Source organism: Elephas maximus, chromosome 5 (genome assembly GCF_024166365.1).
Source record: "Elephas maximus indicus isolate mEleMax1 chromosome 5, mEleMax1 primary haplotype, whole genome shotgun sequence".
Lineage (NCBI taxonomy): Eukaryota > Metazoa > Chordata > Mammalia > Proboscidea > Elephantidae > Elephas > Elephas maximus.
The window spans coordinates 118,382,002-118,400,998 of record NC_064823.1 but is presented as its reverse complement, the minus strand read 5'-3'; the positions used below and the strand labels follow the sequence as shown (position 1 = coordinate 118,400,998).

Below are 18,997 nucleotides of genomic sequence, written 5' to 3'. Positions count from 1 at the left end.
AAATTTATTTCTTGGTAGCTAGATAAGAAGCTAGAGGTTTATATTGTTTTAGGAGGACGATGAGTAAGTATTTATTGCCAGTAAAGCTGTCGGGGTAGAGTATAAGTACACATACATACCCAAGCTTGTGCCACGGATATTTTTAATGTGGTTAAGGTCTAAGAACAATTGCTACATGAAAATCCTCTCTTATTTTCATTGCCTTTGATAGAAGTCTTTTCAAAAGTTGGATTGACCAAGGTTGCTTTTAGGCCATAAACCAAACTGGGTTATAGTTACTGAAGAATATCTGTACACTTGTTATTTTTTTCCCAGTTTCCTAGGAAGAATATTTATATATATACACATACATGCACGCTTGTGTGTGCACATGCATGTATATAGGAACCCTGGTGGTGTAGTGGTTAAGAGCTTGGCTTCTAACCAAAAGGTTGGCAGTTTGAATCCCCCAGTTGCTCCTTGGAAACTCTATGGGGCAGTTCTTCTCTGCCCTATAGAATCGTTATGAGCCGGAATTGACTCAACGGCAGTGGGTTTTGGTTTTGTGTGTGTGCGTGTGCGTGTGTGTGTGTGTGTGTGTATATATATAGTATTTTTGTTGAAAATATGCACAGCAAAACCTGCTCCCATTCCACAGTCAGGAAGAACCTATTTGATGTTTTTTGCCCCTTTTCTTTATTCTTCTGTCTTCATATTGTTTTATTTAATGAATTAATTTTTATTTTAGGATGTACCGAAACATTAATTTCTTAATTCATTAATTCTTTTGTTTCTAAAACATGTATTATATATGTCACATACTGGGATAAGATCTTGAAATATAAGGGTGTAATGCACAATTCATATATCCAAGGATCTAAATAAAAAAAAATATATATATATATTTTTAAATGGTCCAGTAGGGGAGACAAGTACATGAAATGAAGCAATGTAGGCTTAAGATTGAAGTGTGTTTAAGAATTGATCAATTCTGAGGTAGTAAGGACAAGCTTCATAAAACGTATAACTCTTGAGGTGATTCTTTAAGGACTTAGAATGTGTTGGTCCAGTGGTGGGGGCCAGGGGGGGATCCACTGGAACGGCATACATGATTGTGGGAGTAGCCTGAGCAAAGGCATGAATGATTGGAATAGCTTGGCTACAATGAAAAGGTTTTAAAGCAGAAGTGTGAGGATGTGGCATGATACAGTATGTTTAGAAACTAGGTGACTCACCATGGAGAGTGGACTGAGGGGACACAAGACTAGAGGAAGGCATTTACACTAAGGATAGTGGTGGTAGAGACCGAGAGATGTAGGCAGATTAAAGAAGTGCTAAGGAGATACTCAAGTTTCTGGCTTGGGCAGAGTGATAGATATTGTAACACTCACTGAGAGAAGGACACTGGAAGGAAGGGCAAAGTGGGAGCAGAGGAAATACAGTTCATATTAGAGTTTAAGATTACCTGAGTGGAATTGACCAGCAGGATTAGTTCTTTTCAGTAAAATGGGGATAAAAATATAGCTTTCCTCACGGGATGAATGCGTATATGTATGTAGTGTATATAAACTGCTTGGCATAGTACCTGGTAAACAATATGCACTTAATAAATATTGTTAGTATATATTGGGCTGAAGGTCAGGAGGGTGATCTGGGCCAGAGATCAAGAGTTGAGGGTTAATTAGTATATAGATAGTAATTAAAGCCTTAGGAGTAGTTAAGATCACCAGGAAATATGTGTTTAGTGTGGGGGGAAAAAAAGGCCTTCAGGACAAAAGCTTGAAGAATGCTAACATTTAAGAAAATGGGTAGAACAAGAGGAGCCTGCAGAGGAGACCGAGGAAGAGTAAGGAGTAAGGTGGAAAGTAACTAAGGGAAGACAGTGTTTTAAGAAAACAGTGGCAAATGCTCTAAGAGGTTAAGGAAAATACTAAAACATTTTCGTGAGTTTAATAGCAAGGAATTGTTGATGATCTTGATAAGAATAATCTAATGAAGGGTAGAAGCAGAAGCCATTGTTTTAGTGGCTTGAGGACTTAGTGCAAGGTGAGGAAAGCTGAGACAGCAAGAATAGATACGATTCTTTCAAGAAATTATCTGAAGTGGAGGAGAAGAGCAGGGGGTAGCTGGAAAGGGATATATAAAATTTTCCCATTTGTAAGATGACAATGTTAATATTATGTAATTGACTTCTATGAAAATTAAGCAAGTAGCATATTACAGCAAGTAGCTAGCGCAGTGCCTGAGACAAATTGCAGTAGTCATTACTGCTGGAATCTGAGCAGCCAGCCTCCTCAGAATAACTGTGTTTATTGTAGGACCTCTGGTCTTCTACATGACCCTGAGATGGCTTGGTCTCGCTTTGCCCTTGCCTCTTGAATCTGCCTACTGAAATGAAGATCCTCACCAAAGTCTTGCCCTTGACACTGGCCTACTAGACAAAGTGCAGATCCTCTCTCCCTGCCTAAGACACAGAATTTTCTTCTTTCATCTTGCCCAAACACATAATACCCTCTTTTCTCATGAGTTCTCAAAGTGCAATTAAGTCATTTGCTTAGACATGGAATGCTGCTTCATTTGAGTACTTAATGATTGTATAATCCGTATTTTCCAAGTTTGTTTTCTTGTTACCTATACAGGAATAAATTCTTTAAGGTTAAGAGTTCTTTTTAATTTACTCTGAACAGAATCTAGTACAGACAGAGGTATACATAGGCAATTAAATAAGTTTTTGGTAGAAATTTTTGTCAAAACCTATGCTAAATGGTTTTCTCTTTTTCTCCTAGCAATGGATTAAACTGTTTCTTTAAATTTCTTGCCTGGGTTTATACGGGTTCAGCAAGCATGTTCTCAGAAGCTATACATTCACTATCTGATACATGTAATCAGGTGAGCTTGTAAAGGCTTTAAAAATAATTTTAAAGTAATTTTTTTTGTGGGGGGGACTTTAGTTTAAAAGTTGATGTATTTAAAAACTGAGTGATTGCTGTAGTAGTTTGTTTATGGAAGAAAATGAAAATTGATTTATTTTTGAGCAATGAAATGTGTAAGAATATGGTCACAGTATTTTAAAGCAGGTTTATAATTATGCTTTATGAACTTCCAACAATGGACTGTGAAGGGTAGGATTATCGGCCACTCTAAGTATTTGGGCAGAAGCTTTTGTAGAAGGCATTCTTATATTAGGTAGAAATTTGGCCAGTGAATTTAAGTTTTTTGAATAAAGATATAAAACGGCATATTTTTATGCAAGTAATGCACACCTTCAACTTCTCTTTGCCAACGGAGCCCTCTCCCCCGCAAGGTAGTTTTGTAAGTCTACTTGTGCACTATTTCACATTTTAAAGACTGTTGTGTATTAAGAGAGTATCTTTTCAGTATTAGTTTGTTTATACTCCTGTTATGTAAGAACAGATTTGGAACAATTTACAGTGAAAGACACAGGCATAATAAGAATATTTGAAACAAAGCTAAAAATAATAAAATGGTAAGGTGTAGGGAGAGCAAAATTAAACCTAAGAACTAGTCTGACTCACTGTCAAATGGATGAAAACGCTTGGTAGAACTGGTAGAATTACGGAAGGAAGATAAGCATTTGACATTAGTACTACCAGTGTTTACCTTGAATTTGATTTTTATCTTTAGCAAATACTTAGTATGTATTCAAACGAAACCCATTGTTGAGTCAGTTCTGACTCATAATGACCCTGTAGGACAGAGTAGAACTGCCCTGTCGGGTTTCCAAGGCTGTAATCTTTGTAGAAGTTGCTCACCACACCTTTTTCTTGTGGAGCGGCCGATAGGCTGGGTCTACTGGCCTTTCAGTTAGCAGCCAAATGCTTAACCATTGCACCACCAGGGCTCTTTTGTGGCTTAATAGCAGGGCTGAATTATCTTTAGTGTAAGGCTCTTCCAGATCCTCCCTAACAGAGCTCTAAAGGGTCAAGCCGATCTTCAGGCAACGTAGCTACCTACCAGAACAAAGTCCCTCATACTTTAAAGGAAGACAGCAAAATCCAAACAGCACAACATTCAGAGTATTCAGCATCCACCATGATATTACCATGCCAAGAAATAGGAAAATGTGACTCACAACCAGGAGAAAAATCAGTAAACACAGAATCAAATGACAGATGTTAGAATTAACAGACAAGGACATTGAAGCAACTGTTAGAAGTACTTATATACATTTAAAGGAAAACATGAATGTAGAGGAATGGAAGATAGAAAAAAAGAAAAACAGAACCTTTAGAGCTGAAAATATATCTGATATGAAAAATTCACTGTATGAAATTAATATCAAATACATATTGTCAATAAAATGATCAGTGGCCTTGAATACATAGCAATAGAAAACATTCGTACTGAAGCTAGAGAGAAAAAAGGCTGAAAAAAAATGAGGTTGAGCCTCAGTGACCCGTGGGACAATATCAAGAGAATTCTATCAGTTAGGAAGAAATAATACCAAAAGCACACAAACTTTTCAGAAATAGAGACTAAAAGGAGGAAAGGGAGGAAGGAGGGAAAGAGAAGGAGATGGTACCCAAAATTAAAGACATTAATGTTTTTGCTGTAGTTATGTATTTTTTTTAATGTTAGTTACAACTAATTTTCCCTTCCTATTCCCTCCCCTTCACATCCCAAAGTATTTCACACCCTTTCACACCTATCCTGTATATTTTGATGTGTTATATACTTCCTTTGCATGGGTCGTGCGGTTTTACTACAACTGTAGGTAGCCATATGTATTATATCCTATTTCATATATTTTTTAATTTTTGCTCTCTTTTATTTATACAACTATACAAGTTATTCTTTTTGTAAAAATCAGACATTACAGACCACCCTAATGCTACATAATGCTCAGAAGCATAACCATGGTTAAATGTATTCTTCTAGATCTCTTCCTGTACTTGACATTGTATTTCTAAAAACTGCAGAATTATGTAGAGTTTTTTTTTAACAGAAATTATTCTTTACTGTATATATAGTTTTTAAACATGCTCTCTTCCTTCCACTTAACATTATATTAGGAGCTCTTTCCATGTCAACACAGAAATATCTACCCTAACCCCATTCTTTTAAACTGCTGTAGAAGTAACTTCTGGTTTGGCTATACCATCATTTATTTTGCTATTCCTCACTAACAGGTGTTTAGGTTGCTTCCAGGGTTTTCATCATTATAAAGTGGTGCTTTGAGCCCCTTTGGGTTTATCTTTATTTCTGTAAGGTAGGTACTGAGAAGCAGAATTGCTGGGCCATTGGATATGTCTATGTTAAGTGTTTCTTTGACATTGTCAGATTGTACCCTGCAGGTCGGCTTTACCATAGTCTACTCCTCATCTTGTTCATGATTACCTTGTTTTTTCTCTTCTCCATAGGGTTTACTGGCATTGGGCATCAGTAAGTCTGTTCAAACACCAGACCCTACGCATCCGTAAGAACATTGCCTTTATTTTGTTTTTATTTGTTTTGGCAGCAAGTCATTGAAATAAAAACAACTGAATTTCAGAAATTTCCTGCAATTTATATACCTGCAGTTTTGTGTTAAAGATTTGGTCATTACTTCTGTAGTATTTAAAATGCAGGACTCACCGCTGTGTCAAAGTAAATTCAAGGTATAATTTGAAAATGGAATTTAAATTATTTTTATGCTTTGTAACACAGCATGGAAATTTTGTCCTTTTCATCTTTGATAGAGACCACTTACATATTCTGATCTTAGAGTCCTGTTTTTCTTCCCTTAAAGGAAGCATATATTCCAGATTCAGACCTATTAATAGGCCACCAAAACTAAAATTTTGGTGACAGCATCTGTTAGATCCGTATTTATTTTAACTCTTTGTGATTTGAAATTAGTATTCTGTTAATATTTCAAAATTATCTATTTCTAAATTTGTACACCTTCTAGAATATATTGAGTTGTATCAGACAAGGATTTTCTCTGTTGCTTCTTCAACAGTTAAAACTTTTGAATTCCACCTGTATCATTTTTGAAACAGCTTCAGTAATAGCATTTGATCAATCTTTAGTAAAGAAAAAAAACACTTCTATTTCTGTAAAGGAGTCTATCTCTATGCTTTAAATATGCCTTTCTTTATTTGAATACAAGGCACCACTGTTTTCTTATAAGTGGTGACATTCTGGATATCCCGTAACTACTAAAAGCTATTGTAGAGAACAGTACTGTAATTATTAGATAAATAATATATATCATTACAGTGTTTTACCATCTCTAGAAAAATAATTTTTTTCCTGACCAATTTTATACACTAAAGATTTAAAAGCAAGGTAAAATTTTTAAATTTTAGTTTGTGAAGATTTCTTCTCAAGATATTTTCAATAATCTACATGGGTGCTGTCCAGTAGAATTTTCTGTGATGATGGAAATATTCTATATCTGCACTATCCCATATTCTAGTCACTATATTGGCTATGAAGCACTTGAAATATGGTCAGTGTGACCAAAGTACTAAAAATTTTTTTCTATTTAGAAGAACATAAATATTTCTAAACAAAACTTACAGAATATTGTCAGCCTATAAACTGGGACTTCCCTATGACAAGATTACATCCTTGGAAAAAGAATTAAAAGAAAATTTTAATTAAGTATTTATTTAAACTTGCATCTTCCAGAAGGGTGCCATAGAGCTTGGGTTTGGAAGTAAATATTTTTATTAATGAGTGATTCTTTACCTTCTGTGAAATGCAGGATATTTGAACTTCCGTAATACTTATTATTTTATTGACACTTACAACAATACAAAATAATGCACTTTTTTTTTTTTTTTTACAAAATTCAGCTGTTAACAAACCAGAAAACTGAAACTTTTAGTCCCAGTAATAGTTGATAGTTGTTGTGTGCTAAACTATTCAGAAGGAGGAACAAATATCCAGCATGAAATTATAGGTAATGTAAATTATAGATAGGCTGCACATAAAGACCAGCATAATTCAATTAGAATCTGTATCACGTGGAAATTTAAATGCTACCCTGTTCATTAAACATCTGAATTCATTAAAAAAACAGGTTAAATCTATTTCATCAACATCTGTGGTATAGAATAATAAAGTAGCACTACTAGATCAAAATAGACTATGGAAAGGGATTAGAAAATACCTGAGTTGAATGATACTCACTTTATTTTTTATATATTTTCAGAGATTTTGCCACTTTCTATAGTATTTTTCTAATTAGAGTTTGACACTTATATTTTAATTAGATATGAAACTATAGCATCTAGATATTTAAAGTTCTTTGTTTTTTTTATTGGCCCATTAAGAATAAATTTTGAAAAGATCCATTTCTATTTCTTGTAAACTATATTATCATTTTTTATTTTTCAGATATGGATTTTCAAATATGCGCTATATTGTTTCACTAATTAGTGGTGTTGGTATTTTCATGATGGGTGCAGGACTGTCTTGGTACCATGGAATCATGGGATTGCTTAATCCTCAACCTATGGAATCTCTTCTATGGGTAACCCCCCCTTTCCTTTTTAACTCTCAGTTTTGAAGTAATATGAAATAGTGGTTTAAGTACAGTAGAAATCCGTTGTGATATTGGTGTTTAAGAGTGGGCCTAACATATTATCTTCTTGACTGTGGGTTTTAGGGTTATGTATCTGTAATTTTTTTTTTTTAGAACATGAACGAACATGACTTCTAAATCTCTATGATTCAGTGATACTGAACAAGAGGAACTCTGTAGGTACAATTAAGCCTTGCCTCCCTGGATAAAATCTTGGGCATATTCTTTAATTTCTCCAGTTGTTGAAGTACAGAAAGCTCTCTTACTCTTTAGTCCCTTTTAGTCCCAAGAAGAGTCTCCTATCAATAATTAAAATACCCAATCCCATGTAATTGTTACAAGTTGGAACAGCGTTTAAAGTTACATCTTTTCCTTTCTCTCACCTTGAACCTTGCAGTAAGCCTGCAGTGGGGGGATGGGCGGATGGGAGAATGATCACCTTCAGTATTTCCCCACTTAGGCCCTTTACCCTTCGTTCCTACTCCCTAAACTGCGTCTGGCATTGTTGAAGGTGAAGGCAGGGGTGAAAAAATACTACTTAAATGGCACCAATGTCATTTTGCATTGGCTTCCTCTGTCCTTTGTAGATGTTTATAGCCGTCTTTTTCTCTCATGGGCACTTTTTCTTGGAGATTCTTGGCCCCTCTCATTGTAGCTCCTAGGACAAGCAAACATTGATCATACAGCATCCCCTCTTTGCTTCTGTATCATGGTGTAGCTCCAGATTATTTCTGCTGAGGTTACCTTGCATTTGGTAAAAAACGTTTTTTGGAGTACTTGGTCTCTTCAAAAGATCCATGTTTGTTTGGGCCCCAGCAAACAGATACTTTTAACACAGTCTATGGGAGTGCAGTTTTCCCCCAGACGCAATTGTCTACTCTGCTAACATAGCGAGTGTCTTTTAGTAGACTTCTCTATAGATTGATTTTTCAGGTGAGCCTCAGAAACAGCTCACAGCGATCTCCAACTCCAGGGGACATAATTCAAGCTCTTTGAGCAATCTAAGCAGCTCAACAGCTTTCACCAAAGGAATTCTTTACTTTTAGTCTCCTTAACCTGAGCTTTTCTTACATGGCCTTGTGGGTGTGGAGCTAGTAGTTGTAAAACCAGGCTTGGGCCACTTCTGTGCAAGTCCTGAATAGATGGTTTAGCACCTCATCTTATAATGTAGGGTTACTTCCAACCTGTTGTTATATTTTCAAGTTTTTGGATACATTTTATGTAATAAAACAAATATCTTTTCCCCATTCTTAAAAGATTTGGCTGCTTTGTAGATATCCCATTTTCTAAGCATTTATCTAATTTGTACAGTATCACTTTATAGAGGCAAAAAGGTTGCCTCGTAAACTCTGGAGTAATAGATTTGATTAATTATTAAATTTTAAACTATGTAAGTTCGAAGGCTTCCCATAAGCTCTTGTGTCTTTTAGAAACCAAATTGGGCTCCGTCTAACTATGACCATTTGTTAAATAAATAATAGATTCACCGAGCCATAGACCAGTGTATGTTTAATAGGTATTATCTGGGAATCTTTGAGTGATATATATTCTCTCCCTTTATTGGGTGGTAAGTGCATCTTAAATCCTTTCTAGATGGAGATGGAAACACTAAAAAGAATTATTGGGAAATTTAGCTATTATGTTAATTATGTTTCAAGTTAGCAATGGGAGTCAGTGACAAGAGCCTAGAATTGAGACTGGAAAACCTGCATTCTAGTTTTTACTCTGATATTTCTGTATACTCACGCAGATCACTTAACCTTGGGGGAATCTCAGTTTCCTTAACAGAATTGGTCTAGGTTCAAAATTTTCAAATCCCTCTTTCAGGGAAAGCTAGAGTTTCACAAAGATACATGGAAAATTCTACAGATGTTTGGTTTGAATTTCATTTAAGATTTTTTAAAACGTGTTGGTAGGTTAAAGTTTTCTCTTGTCATCATTATTTAATTGAAAGATATCCTGGTACAGCCAGGAAACTTATGTTACTCCCCCCCGCCCCAGAAAAATGGATGACTGTTTATAACTTACTTACCTTTGTGAGCCAGGATCCTCTTGGTACTGTGCATCCAAAATCCAGAAGTTACTTGGGTATGGATGTGGGTATCTTATCGCGTCTGGCATCTACAACCCCAGATTTCAAATGTTTCTGTTCATTTTAAACTGAAAAAAAAAAAAAAAATTATGCTAATTGTCATGGATTGAATTATGTCCCTGAAAAATATGTATCTGTGTCCCTAAAAAATATGTGTCAACTTGGCTAGGCCATAATTCCCAGTATTGTGTGGTTGTCCTCCATTTTGTGATCCCATGTAATTGTCCTATATGTTGTAAATCCTAATTTGCCTTGGTAATTTTAGTTATGTTAGAATTACGGTGGAATGCAACACCCTTACTCAGGTTACAGCCCTGATCTGATGTAAGGAGAGTTTCCCTGGGCTGTGGCCTGCATCACTTTTTATCTCACAAGCGATAAAAAGAGAGCAGCAAGCAGAGAGAGGGAGACTTACTACCACCCAGAAAGAAGAACCTGAAGTGGAGTATATCCTGTGGACCTGGGGCTCCTGTGCTGAGAACCTTCTAGACCAGGGGAAAATTGATGAGTACCTTCCCCCGCAGCAGACAGAAAGAGAAAGCCTTCCCCTAGAGCTGATACTCTGATTTTGTACTTATAGCATCCTAAACTGTGAGAGAATAAATTTCTCTTTGTTAAAGTTACTCACTTGCAGTATTTGTTATAGCAGTACTAGATAACTAAGACACTAATTAATTGCTTTCATCTTTTGTCATGAATTTAGCTCAAATTGTAGATGGTATAGCATTCTGTAGATATAGAATATATAGAGAGTATAGGTTCTCTTTCAAGTATTAAAAAATGAAATGGCCATCACATTTATAAACTCTTATCTGTCATATTCTTACACAAATAATACATACCTTCTACATTTGTTTGCCAGCTGTACCCTCCCCCTGCAAGGTATCTTTGTAAGTGTACTATGCTAATTTTTTTTTTTTTTTACAGCAAAAAAAAATTGACATAGTGGCAATTACAAAAACACCTCATGAGGAGAGGTCATGGTTGGCAAACAAACAAAGTGTGTTATTTACGTAAAACTATGGTATTTTCTCTTGTGAAGATACCATGTTCCTTTCCTGTATCTGTCATAATAAATTATCACAAATGAGTGGCTTAAAGTAATAGAAATGTATCCTTTTATAGTTCTGTTTTCTAGAAGTGTAAAATCAAGGTGTCAGCAGGGTAGGTTCCTTCTGGAGGCTCTGAGGGAAAACCTGTTCCATGCCACTCCACTGTCCTAGCTTCTCTGTATTTGTTGACAATCCTTGGCATATAGACACATCTCCTCGGTCTCTGCCTCCGTGTTTATATGGTATTCTCCTCTGTGTATCTCTCTGTGTCTGTGTGCCCTCTCCTCCTCTTACAAGGATGCCAGTTATCAGGTTTAGGGTCCATCTTAATCCAGTATGACCTCAAGTTATTTATATCTGCAAATCCTTCTTTCCAAATACAGTCATATTCTTAGATTTCAGGTGGACATGAATTTTGATGTCTACAGCCAGGCCTCTGGTCCCCAATTCATGCCCTCCTCAAGCACCAAAATATAGTCACCCAGTCCCAAGATTTCCAAAAGTCTTTAACACATTCCAGCATTAACGCTAAGTCAAAAATCTCATCTAAATTAGGTATGGGTGGAACTCTGGGTTATGATCAGACTGGGGTGAAATGCTTCTCCATCTGTGAACCTGTAAGACTAGAAAACAAGTTTTGTGCTTCCAAAATACAGTGGTGAATCAGGCATAGGATAGACATTCCCATTCTCGAAGGAAGGAAATGTTACAGTAACACCCTTTTCTTGCTATCAAAATCTGTATTAGTTTTCTGGAACTGCCATAACAAATATACAAACTTTGTGGCTTAAAAACAACAGCAATTTATTCTCTTCACAGTTCAGAAGTCCATAATCAGGCTAGAAGGTGATGGCAGGGCCATTATCCCTCTGAAGGCTTCCTTATCTCTCACCTTCTGGTGGTTGCCAACATTCCTTGGTTTGTAGCTGTAGCACTCCAACCTCTGCCTCTGTCTTCATGTGGCCTTCCCTGTGTATCCTGTATGTTTCTGTGTATCCTCTTCTTCACAGAAGGACACCAGTCATATTGGATTTAGGGCTTACCCTGATCCAGTATGATCTTTTCTTAAATAAGTATATCTGCAAAGACCCTATTTTCAAATAAGGTCACATTCCGAGGTTCTGGGTAGACCTGAGTTTTTGGAGGACACTTTAGCCTACTAAAGATAACATCTATCTCATTGTCCTAATTTGAGCTGTTGTTTCCCATCAAGATCCTTATTGTCTGGTTTGAGTTTTAATATATACTTTTATTTTGTGTGTCATAAAGTTTATATATAAACAGTTATGATTTTTGCTATTCTCTATTTTTATATCTGTTTTCTAGGCATATTGTATTTTAGCAGGATCATTGGTATCAGAAGGAGGTATGTACAGCCACAGAATATTTATTTTTACTATAGTGCTATGTATTTAGCAGTTCATTCGTATAGTTTGCCAAGTTCCATTCTGTTGTGCATAGAGTTGCTTTGAGTCAGAACCAACTCAGTGGCACCTAACAAAGTTCTATTGATTAAAGAAAATGGTAAGAATAGAAACCTAAGTTCTGTCTACTTTTAGGGAGTAAATGCTTCGCATAATGTATTACCGTTGTTTCTCTACTGGATGGGGGCAAGAGGAAAGCTATGTTTTATTCTTGAGTAGTGTATCATAATGCTAAGAAATCGAGTATAAAAGCATAACTTTACTGAGTTTTTAGAAATCAGGTTTTAGTGGCATTAATCAATGCAAAGGGATTTGACTGCATGGATCTTAACAAATCAGGGATAACGTAGCAAAGAATGGGAATTCCAGACCACTTGATTGCTCATGAGGAACATGTACATAGACCAAGAGGCAGTCATTTGAGCAGAAAAGGGGATACTGTGTGATTTAAAGTCAGGAAAGGTGTACATCAGGGTTCTATGCTTTCACCGTATTTACTCAGCCTGTATGCTGAGAAATAATCTGAGAAGCTGGACTATGTGAAGAACAGTCCATCAGGATTGGAGGACTTATTAACAACTTGGGATATGCAGGTGACACAACCTTGCTTGCTTAAAGTGAAGAGGACTTGAGGCACTTACTGATGGAGACTACAGCCTTCTGTATGAATTACACCTTAACATAAAGGAAACAGAAACCATCAAAACTGGACCAATAAGTAACATCATAAATGGAGAAAAGATTGAAGTTGTCAAGGATTTCATTTTACTTGCATCCACAATCAACTCCCACGGAAGCAGCAGTCAAGAAATCAAATGACGCATTGCATTGGGCAAATCTGCTTCAAAAGATCTCTTTTAAAGTGTTGAAAGCAAAGATGTCACCTTGAAGACTAAGATGTGCTTGACCCAAGCCATGGTGTTTGCAATTACCTCATATGCATCCAAAAGCCGAACAATGAATAAGGAAGACTGAAGAAGTATTGATGCCTTTGAATTATGGTATTGGTGAAGAATATTGACTATACCATGGACTGCCAGAAGAACGAACAAATCTGTCTTGGAGGTACAGCCAGAATGCTCCTTAAAAACAAGAATGGCGAGACTTTGTCTCACATACTTTGGACATGTTATTGGGAGGGACCAGTCCTTGGGGAAGGACATCATGCTTGGTAAAATCTAAAGAAGGTCAGTGGAAAAGAGGAAGAACCTCAACGAGATGGATTGACACAGTGGCTGCAACAATGGGCTCAAGCATAACAAAGATTGTGAGGATGGCACAGGATCAGGCAGCATTTCATTCTGTGGAACATGGGGTCGCTAGGAGTGGAACCAACTTGAGGGCACCCAACAACATCAATCAGACAAGGCTATCTCTTTTTGCAATATACATATTTCAAAGTTTTAGAATGCTTCTGCCATAGCAGTATTTTTAGAGGAGATGCCAATACCATATATGAAACTGCCTAATTCATTGATACATACTCATAGTATGTTTATCCCTGAAATACTACCATCTTTTGTGCATAGTTTTTTTTTAAGTTAAATTTTTTTATTAAAAAAAAATTTTTTTTTATTGTACTTTAGATGAAGGTTTACAGAACAAACCAGTTTCTCATTAGTTAGTACACATATTGTTAGTACACATTGGTTAACAACCCCACAACATGTCAACACTCTCCCTTCTCAACCTTGGGTTGCCTATTACCAGCTTTCCTGTCCCCTCCTGTCTTCTAGTTCTTGCCCAGGGGATCAAAAGAGAATGTGCTTAGTATGACGCCTGTGAAATAGTAGCTGTTCAATAAATTATGACTATTATTGTGGTGACTATATTTAAATCGTTATGATTTAGAAATATAAGATTCATCTGTTGAGGACTAATTACGATCTTGAGAATGTCTCGTTAATACAGAATTCCTTATTGCCAATCCTGGCATTAAATGGCGTGTCTGTTTATCTTTTGAGATGCCATCTTTTAATGTTTGGAGTCATGAAGTTTCTACATTGCTGATATGAATGCTTTTCTTTCAGCAACACTTCTTGTTGCTGTAAATGAACTTCGTAGGAGTGCCCAGGCCAAGGGAATGTCATTTTACAAGTATGGTATGTATTTTCCAAACCAGGTGTGTTATTGCATCTCCTTTATTTGCTTAAACTTACCGCACCCTATTGATTTGTTCTTTATAGATGTGTGTAAGATACACCCCAGTGACTTCTTTAAGTGTCCTATGTATACATCACCTCTTTTAAAAAGAGAAATTTAACGTAATTTGAACCTGGATACTTTTCTATTTGTGCATGACTTAAGTGTAGTACAGTATTTTTCTATATGCTTATATAACTTCAGAAAGTAATTTGATTTTAAATATCGGTTGTTATTGACATTTAAGCCAAGAAGTTATGTTTTATATTGAAAGGAGATATTTAAATCATGATTTTCTACATTTATTATCTTAGTTCATATTTTTATTTTCAAATGTCACCGGATAGTATCAAGTGAAGATTTCAGAAAATATCTTTTCTTGTCCCCTCCCTCTCCCCAACGATAAAGTAATGGAAAGTCGTGATCCTAGTACGAATGTTATATTACTGGAGGATACTGCGGCAGTCTTGGGTGTGACAATAGCAGCTACTTGCATGGGTCTTACTTCTATAACAGGTAAATAATTTCTTAAATTACTGGTGATTTATTTCTGTTACTTAAATACCTCGCTAATATGTGGAAATTTTCTTTTCTATCCTAGAATTATTTCACACCAGTAGATTGCTAAATGATAATGCCATACTATTTATTTGTGTAAGATGGTTGGTCAGTTAATGTGTTCATGTTTCTGTGACTTTAAAAATTAGAATTAAGGAAGGTTGACAGCAGAATATTTAAATTGTAATTTGAACTTTTCTAGCTGTGACTTAAATTGTGCAACCACTCTGAGCTTTAAGTTCTTCACTTATAAAAGTGTGGATAGTATTTGTCCTAGTTACCCCACAGGTTTGTTAAGATAATATATGAGGGAGAGCTTTAATAAACACATAAGTTCTAGGTAAATATATATTGTGGCTCTTATTGTGATCCAAGTGAATTTGAAAATTACTGAACAATATCATTAATATTACATGCAAGCAAAACTTTGCTGAAGATCATTCAAAAGTAGCTGCAGCAGGATATCAACAGGAACTGCCAGAAATTCAGGCCAGATTCAGAAGAGGAAGTGGAACCAGGGACATCATTGTTGATATCAGATGGATCCTGGCTGAAAGCAGAGAATACCAGAAGGATGTTTACCTGTGTTTTATTGACTATGCTAAGACTGTGTGGATGATAACAAGCTATGGATAACATTGCAAAGAATGGGAACTCCAGAACACTTAATTGTGCTCATGAGGAACCTGTACATAGACCAGGAGGCAGTCGTTCAAACAGAACAAGGGGATATTGCATGGTTTAAATTCAGGAAAGGTTTGCATGAGGGTTTTATTCTTTCATCATACTTATTCAGTCAGTATGCTGAGCAAATAACCTGAGAAGCTGGACTATATGAAGAAGAACAGGACATCGGGACTGGAGGAAGGCTCATTAACAACCTGCGTTATTGCATATGACACAACCTTCTTTGCTGAAAGTGAAGAGGACTTGAAGCACTTACTGATGAAGATCAAAGCCCACAGCCTTGAGTATAGATTACACCTCAACATAAAGAAAACAAAAATCCTCACAACTGGACCAATAACCAGCATCATGGTAAATGGAGAAAAGATTGAAGTTGTTGAGGATTTCATTTTACTTGGATCCATGGTTAACACCCATGGAAGCAGCAGTCAAGAAATCAAAAGATGCATTGCATTGGGCAAATCTGCTGCAAAGGACCTCTTTGAAGTGTTGAAAAGCAAAGATGTCACCCTGAAGACTAAGGTCTGCCTGACCCAAGCCATGGTATTTTCAGTTGCATCATATTTATGTGAAAGCTGAACAGTGGATAAGGAAGACCAAAGAAGAATTGACACCTTTGAATTGAGGTGTTGGCAAAGAATATTGACTGCCAAAAGAACGAACCAACCTGTCTTGGAAGAAGTACAACCAGAATGCTCCTTAGAAGCAAGGATGGCAAGACTGTGTCTTACATACTTTGGACATATTGTCAGGAGGGATCAGTTCCTGGAGAAGGACATCATGCTTGGTAAAGTACAGGGTCAGTGGAAAAGAGGAAGACCCTCAACGAGATGGATTGACACAGTGGCTGCAACAGCAGGCTCAAACATAACAACGATTGTGAGCATGGCGCAGGACCTGACAGTATTTCCTTCTGTGGTACATAGGGTTGCTATGAATTGGAACTGACTGGACAGCACCTAACAACAACAGCATTGTCTTTTTCTACTCTTAGTGCCACTACTAACAGCTGTGACCTTTCTGTTTCCTTAACAGTCTTTAAGTTGGCTCCATCCTCATTTTGGTAGCTAGTTGAGTATTTTGAGGAACAGTAGAATACAGGTAAACAAAAACACAGAAAAATTCTTTTTATTTTTATGTGTTAGTTAAAAATTCCGCTGATAATTTGTACTATTTATAAAATGTGTGCATTTTAATTATAAATATTTGTCAAAATCTACCCTGAGAATTTTGTAGAACAAAAAGTACCATTTAGTATGAAAAGACTCAGTTTCTTATTTAGAAATTCTTTTGGAATGGAATTTTTTCCGTTATTACATATTTGTCCTTGTACATTTAAAATAATTTTAGTTGATGAGTTTCTACAGTTTTGTAGTATTAAAATAGTCTGAAATATGAATAGCTGTTTCTCATTTTGAATGCACATATTAAGACTAAACCAGCATTGTCTGATATTCACTGTGATATTAAACATTTCTAACTCTTGAATGTTGATTGTTTTCCTGGTTGATCTTAATAGTTTTAGAAATGTTTTTGACATGAATTATTACATAACAAAACTTTAAGCTTAAGAAAGTGTGACTTGATAAATGCCAACTTTTAGTAGATGATATTTTTATATAATAATATGGATTAGTCAGATCAAACTTAGGAAAGTATGTATGTTGTAAAAGTGTTTCACAAGAATGAAGATAAATTTCTTGGCTAAATAACATGCCAAGAAGTAAATAAAGTATTTTCTTCCAGCTGATGTTTCCTGTGATTTCTATAGAATAGTTATTTATACACGTGGGTATTTTTAAATTTAAAAAAAAAAATTCTTTAAATTTGGATTTCTGAAGAGCAGTATTTGATTTTGAACTTTATAAATACAAATCTAGTGGATTATGTTGTACAAGTGGGTCATTTTTAACATTTAGTACGGATAAGTCAGTTTAATTTTTAGGGTTATATTTTGACTAAATGTTAATAAAAATATAATATGCAAATTGAGATTTTTCACAAATGTGTTTGATTTCACATCAAAAGAGTTAATTTTAATACTGATGAAATTTCATCTTTGGAATAAAAAGACTATTCTAATCATAAAGGCCTTGTGTGTAGAATTAATTATTGAGATTTGAGATATAATATTTATTGGTGGCTGTTATCTATTACGTATATGTTCATAGATTGTAAACTAGCCCTTTTCATTTGCTCCTGGGACAGAATTAAGTCCTAACAACCTAAGACAAATTTTAGAATCAGAGTCACCTGGAGGCCTTGGGAAAAAACAGTTCTACTAGGCCCCACCTCCAGAATTTCTCATTCAGAAGATCTAGGGTAAGGCCTGAGAATTTGCATTCCTGCCACATTCTTAGGTGATGCTGATGCTGCTGATCCAGGTACCACACTTTGAGATCCACTGCCCTGAGGCACTCATTACATGTAATGAATTAACTTCTCTCCTTTGCATCTAGAATGTTGTTGTTAGGTGCCTTTGAGTCATTTCCAACTGATAGCAGCCCTATACGATAGTACTAGCTATATATCATCCTTGATTGAATAAGAATAAAGAATCACCCATACTGGAAGTCAGCACAACTGGACTAAACCAAAAGCTAATAAGTTTCCTAAATACAACCAAACATTTCAAGGGACAGAGTAGCAGGAGTGGGAGCCGGGGGACCATGGTTTCAGGGGACTTCTAGGTCAATTGGCATAACAAAGTTTATTAAGAAAATGTTCCACATCCCACTTTGGTGAGTGGTGTCTGGGGTCTTAAAAGCTTCTGAGCGGCCATCTAAGATGCATCAATTGGTCCCAACCCACCTGGAGCAAAGGAGAGTTAACACCAAAGACACAAGGGAAGTATGAGCCCAGGAGACAGAAAGGGCCACATGAACCAGAGACTCCAGCAGCCTGAGACTGGAAGAACTAGATGGTACCAGGCTACCACCAATGACTGCCATGGCAAGGAACAAAACAGACTCCCTGATGGAGCAGGAGAAAAGTGGGATGTGGAGCTCAAATTCTAGTAGAAAGACCAGACTTAGTGGTCTGACTGAGACTGGAGGGACCCCAGAGGGCACGGCCCCCAGACTCTCTGTTAGCCCAAAACTAAAACCATTTCCAAAGCAAATTCTTCAGACAAAAATTAGATTGGAGTATAGGACATAAAATGATACTGGTGAGGAGTGTGCTTCTTAGCGTAAGTAGACATGAGACTCCATGGGCAGCTCCTGTCCGGAGACGAGATGAGAAGGCAGAGGGAGACAGGAGCTGGTTGAATGGACACAGGAAATAACAAGGTGGAGGGGAGGAGTGTGCTGTTAAATTATAGGGAGAGCAACTAGGGTCACATAGTAATGTGTGTATAAGTTTTTATATGAAAAACTGACTTGAATTGTAAACTTAAGCACAATAAAAAAAAAGAAAAAAAAAGAATCACCCATGTCATTTTCTGTAGGGCTTAATTGTCTTAACAGAACCTTGGTAAAAATAAGACACAAAAGTTGGTTCTTTGTTTCAACTGTCTTACCTCATACAA

General features: G+C 36.3%; 1 protein-coding gene across 2 annotated transcripts in view; it reads left to right on the top strand.

The window, feature by feature from the left end:
* SLC30A9 (solute carrier family 30 member 9) overlaps window positions 1–18,997 on the top strand; it is a 97,091-nt gene that overhangs the window by 54,522 nt on the left and 23,572 nt on the right. For both annotated transcript variants that reach the window (XM_049886331.1, XM_049886330.1), the window contains 6 exons: window positions 2,766–2,868; window positions 5,361–5,416; window positions 7,327–7,462; window positions 11,984–12,023; window positions 14,112–14,183; window positions 14,632–14,739. In XM_049886331.1, the coding sequence (XP_049742288.1) occupies window positions 2,766–2,868; window positions 5,361–5,416; window positions 7,327–7,462; window positions 11,984–12,023; window positions 14,112–14,183; window positions 14,632–14,739 (515 nt within the window). The remainder of the gene's footprint in view (window positions 1–2,765; window positions 2,869–5,360; window positions 5,417–7,326; window positions 7,463–11,983; window positions 12,024–14,111; window positions 14,184–14,631; window positions 14,740–18,997) is intronic.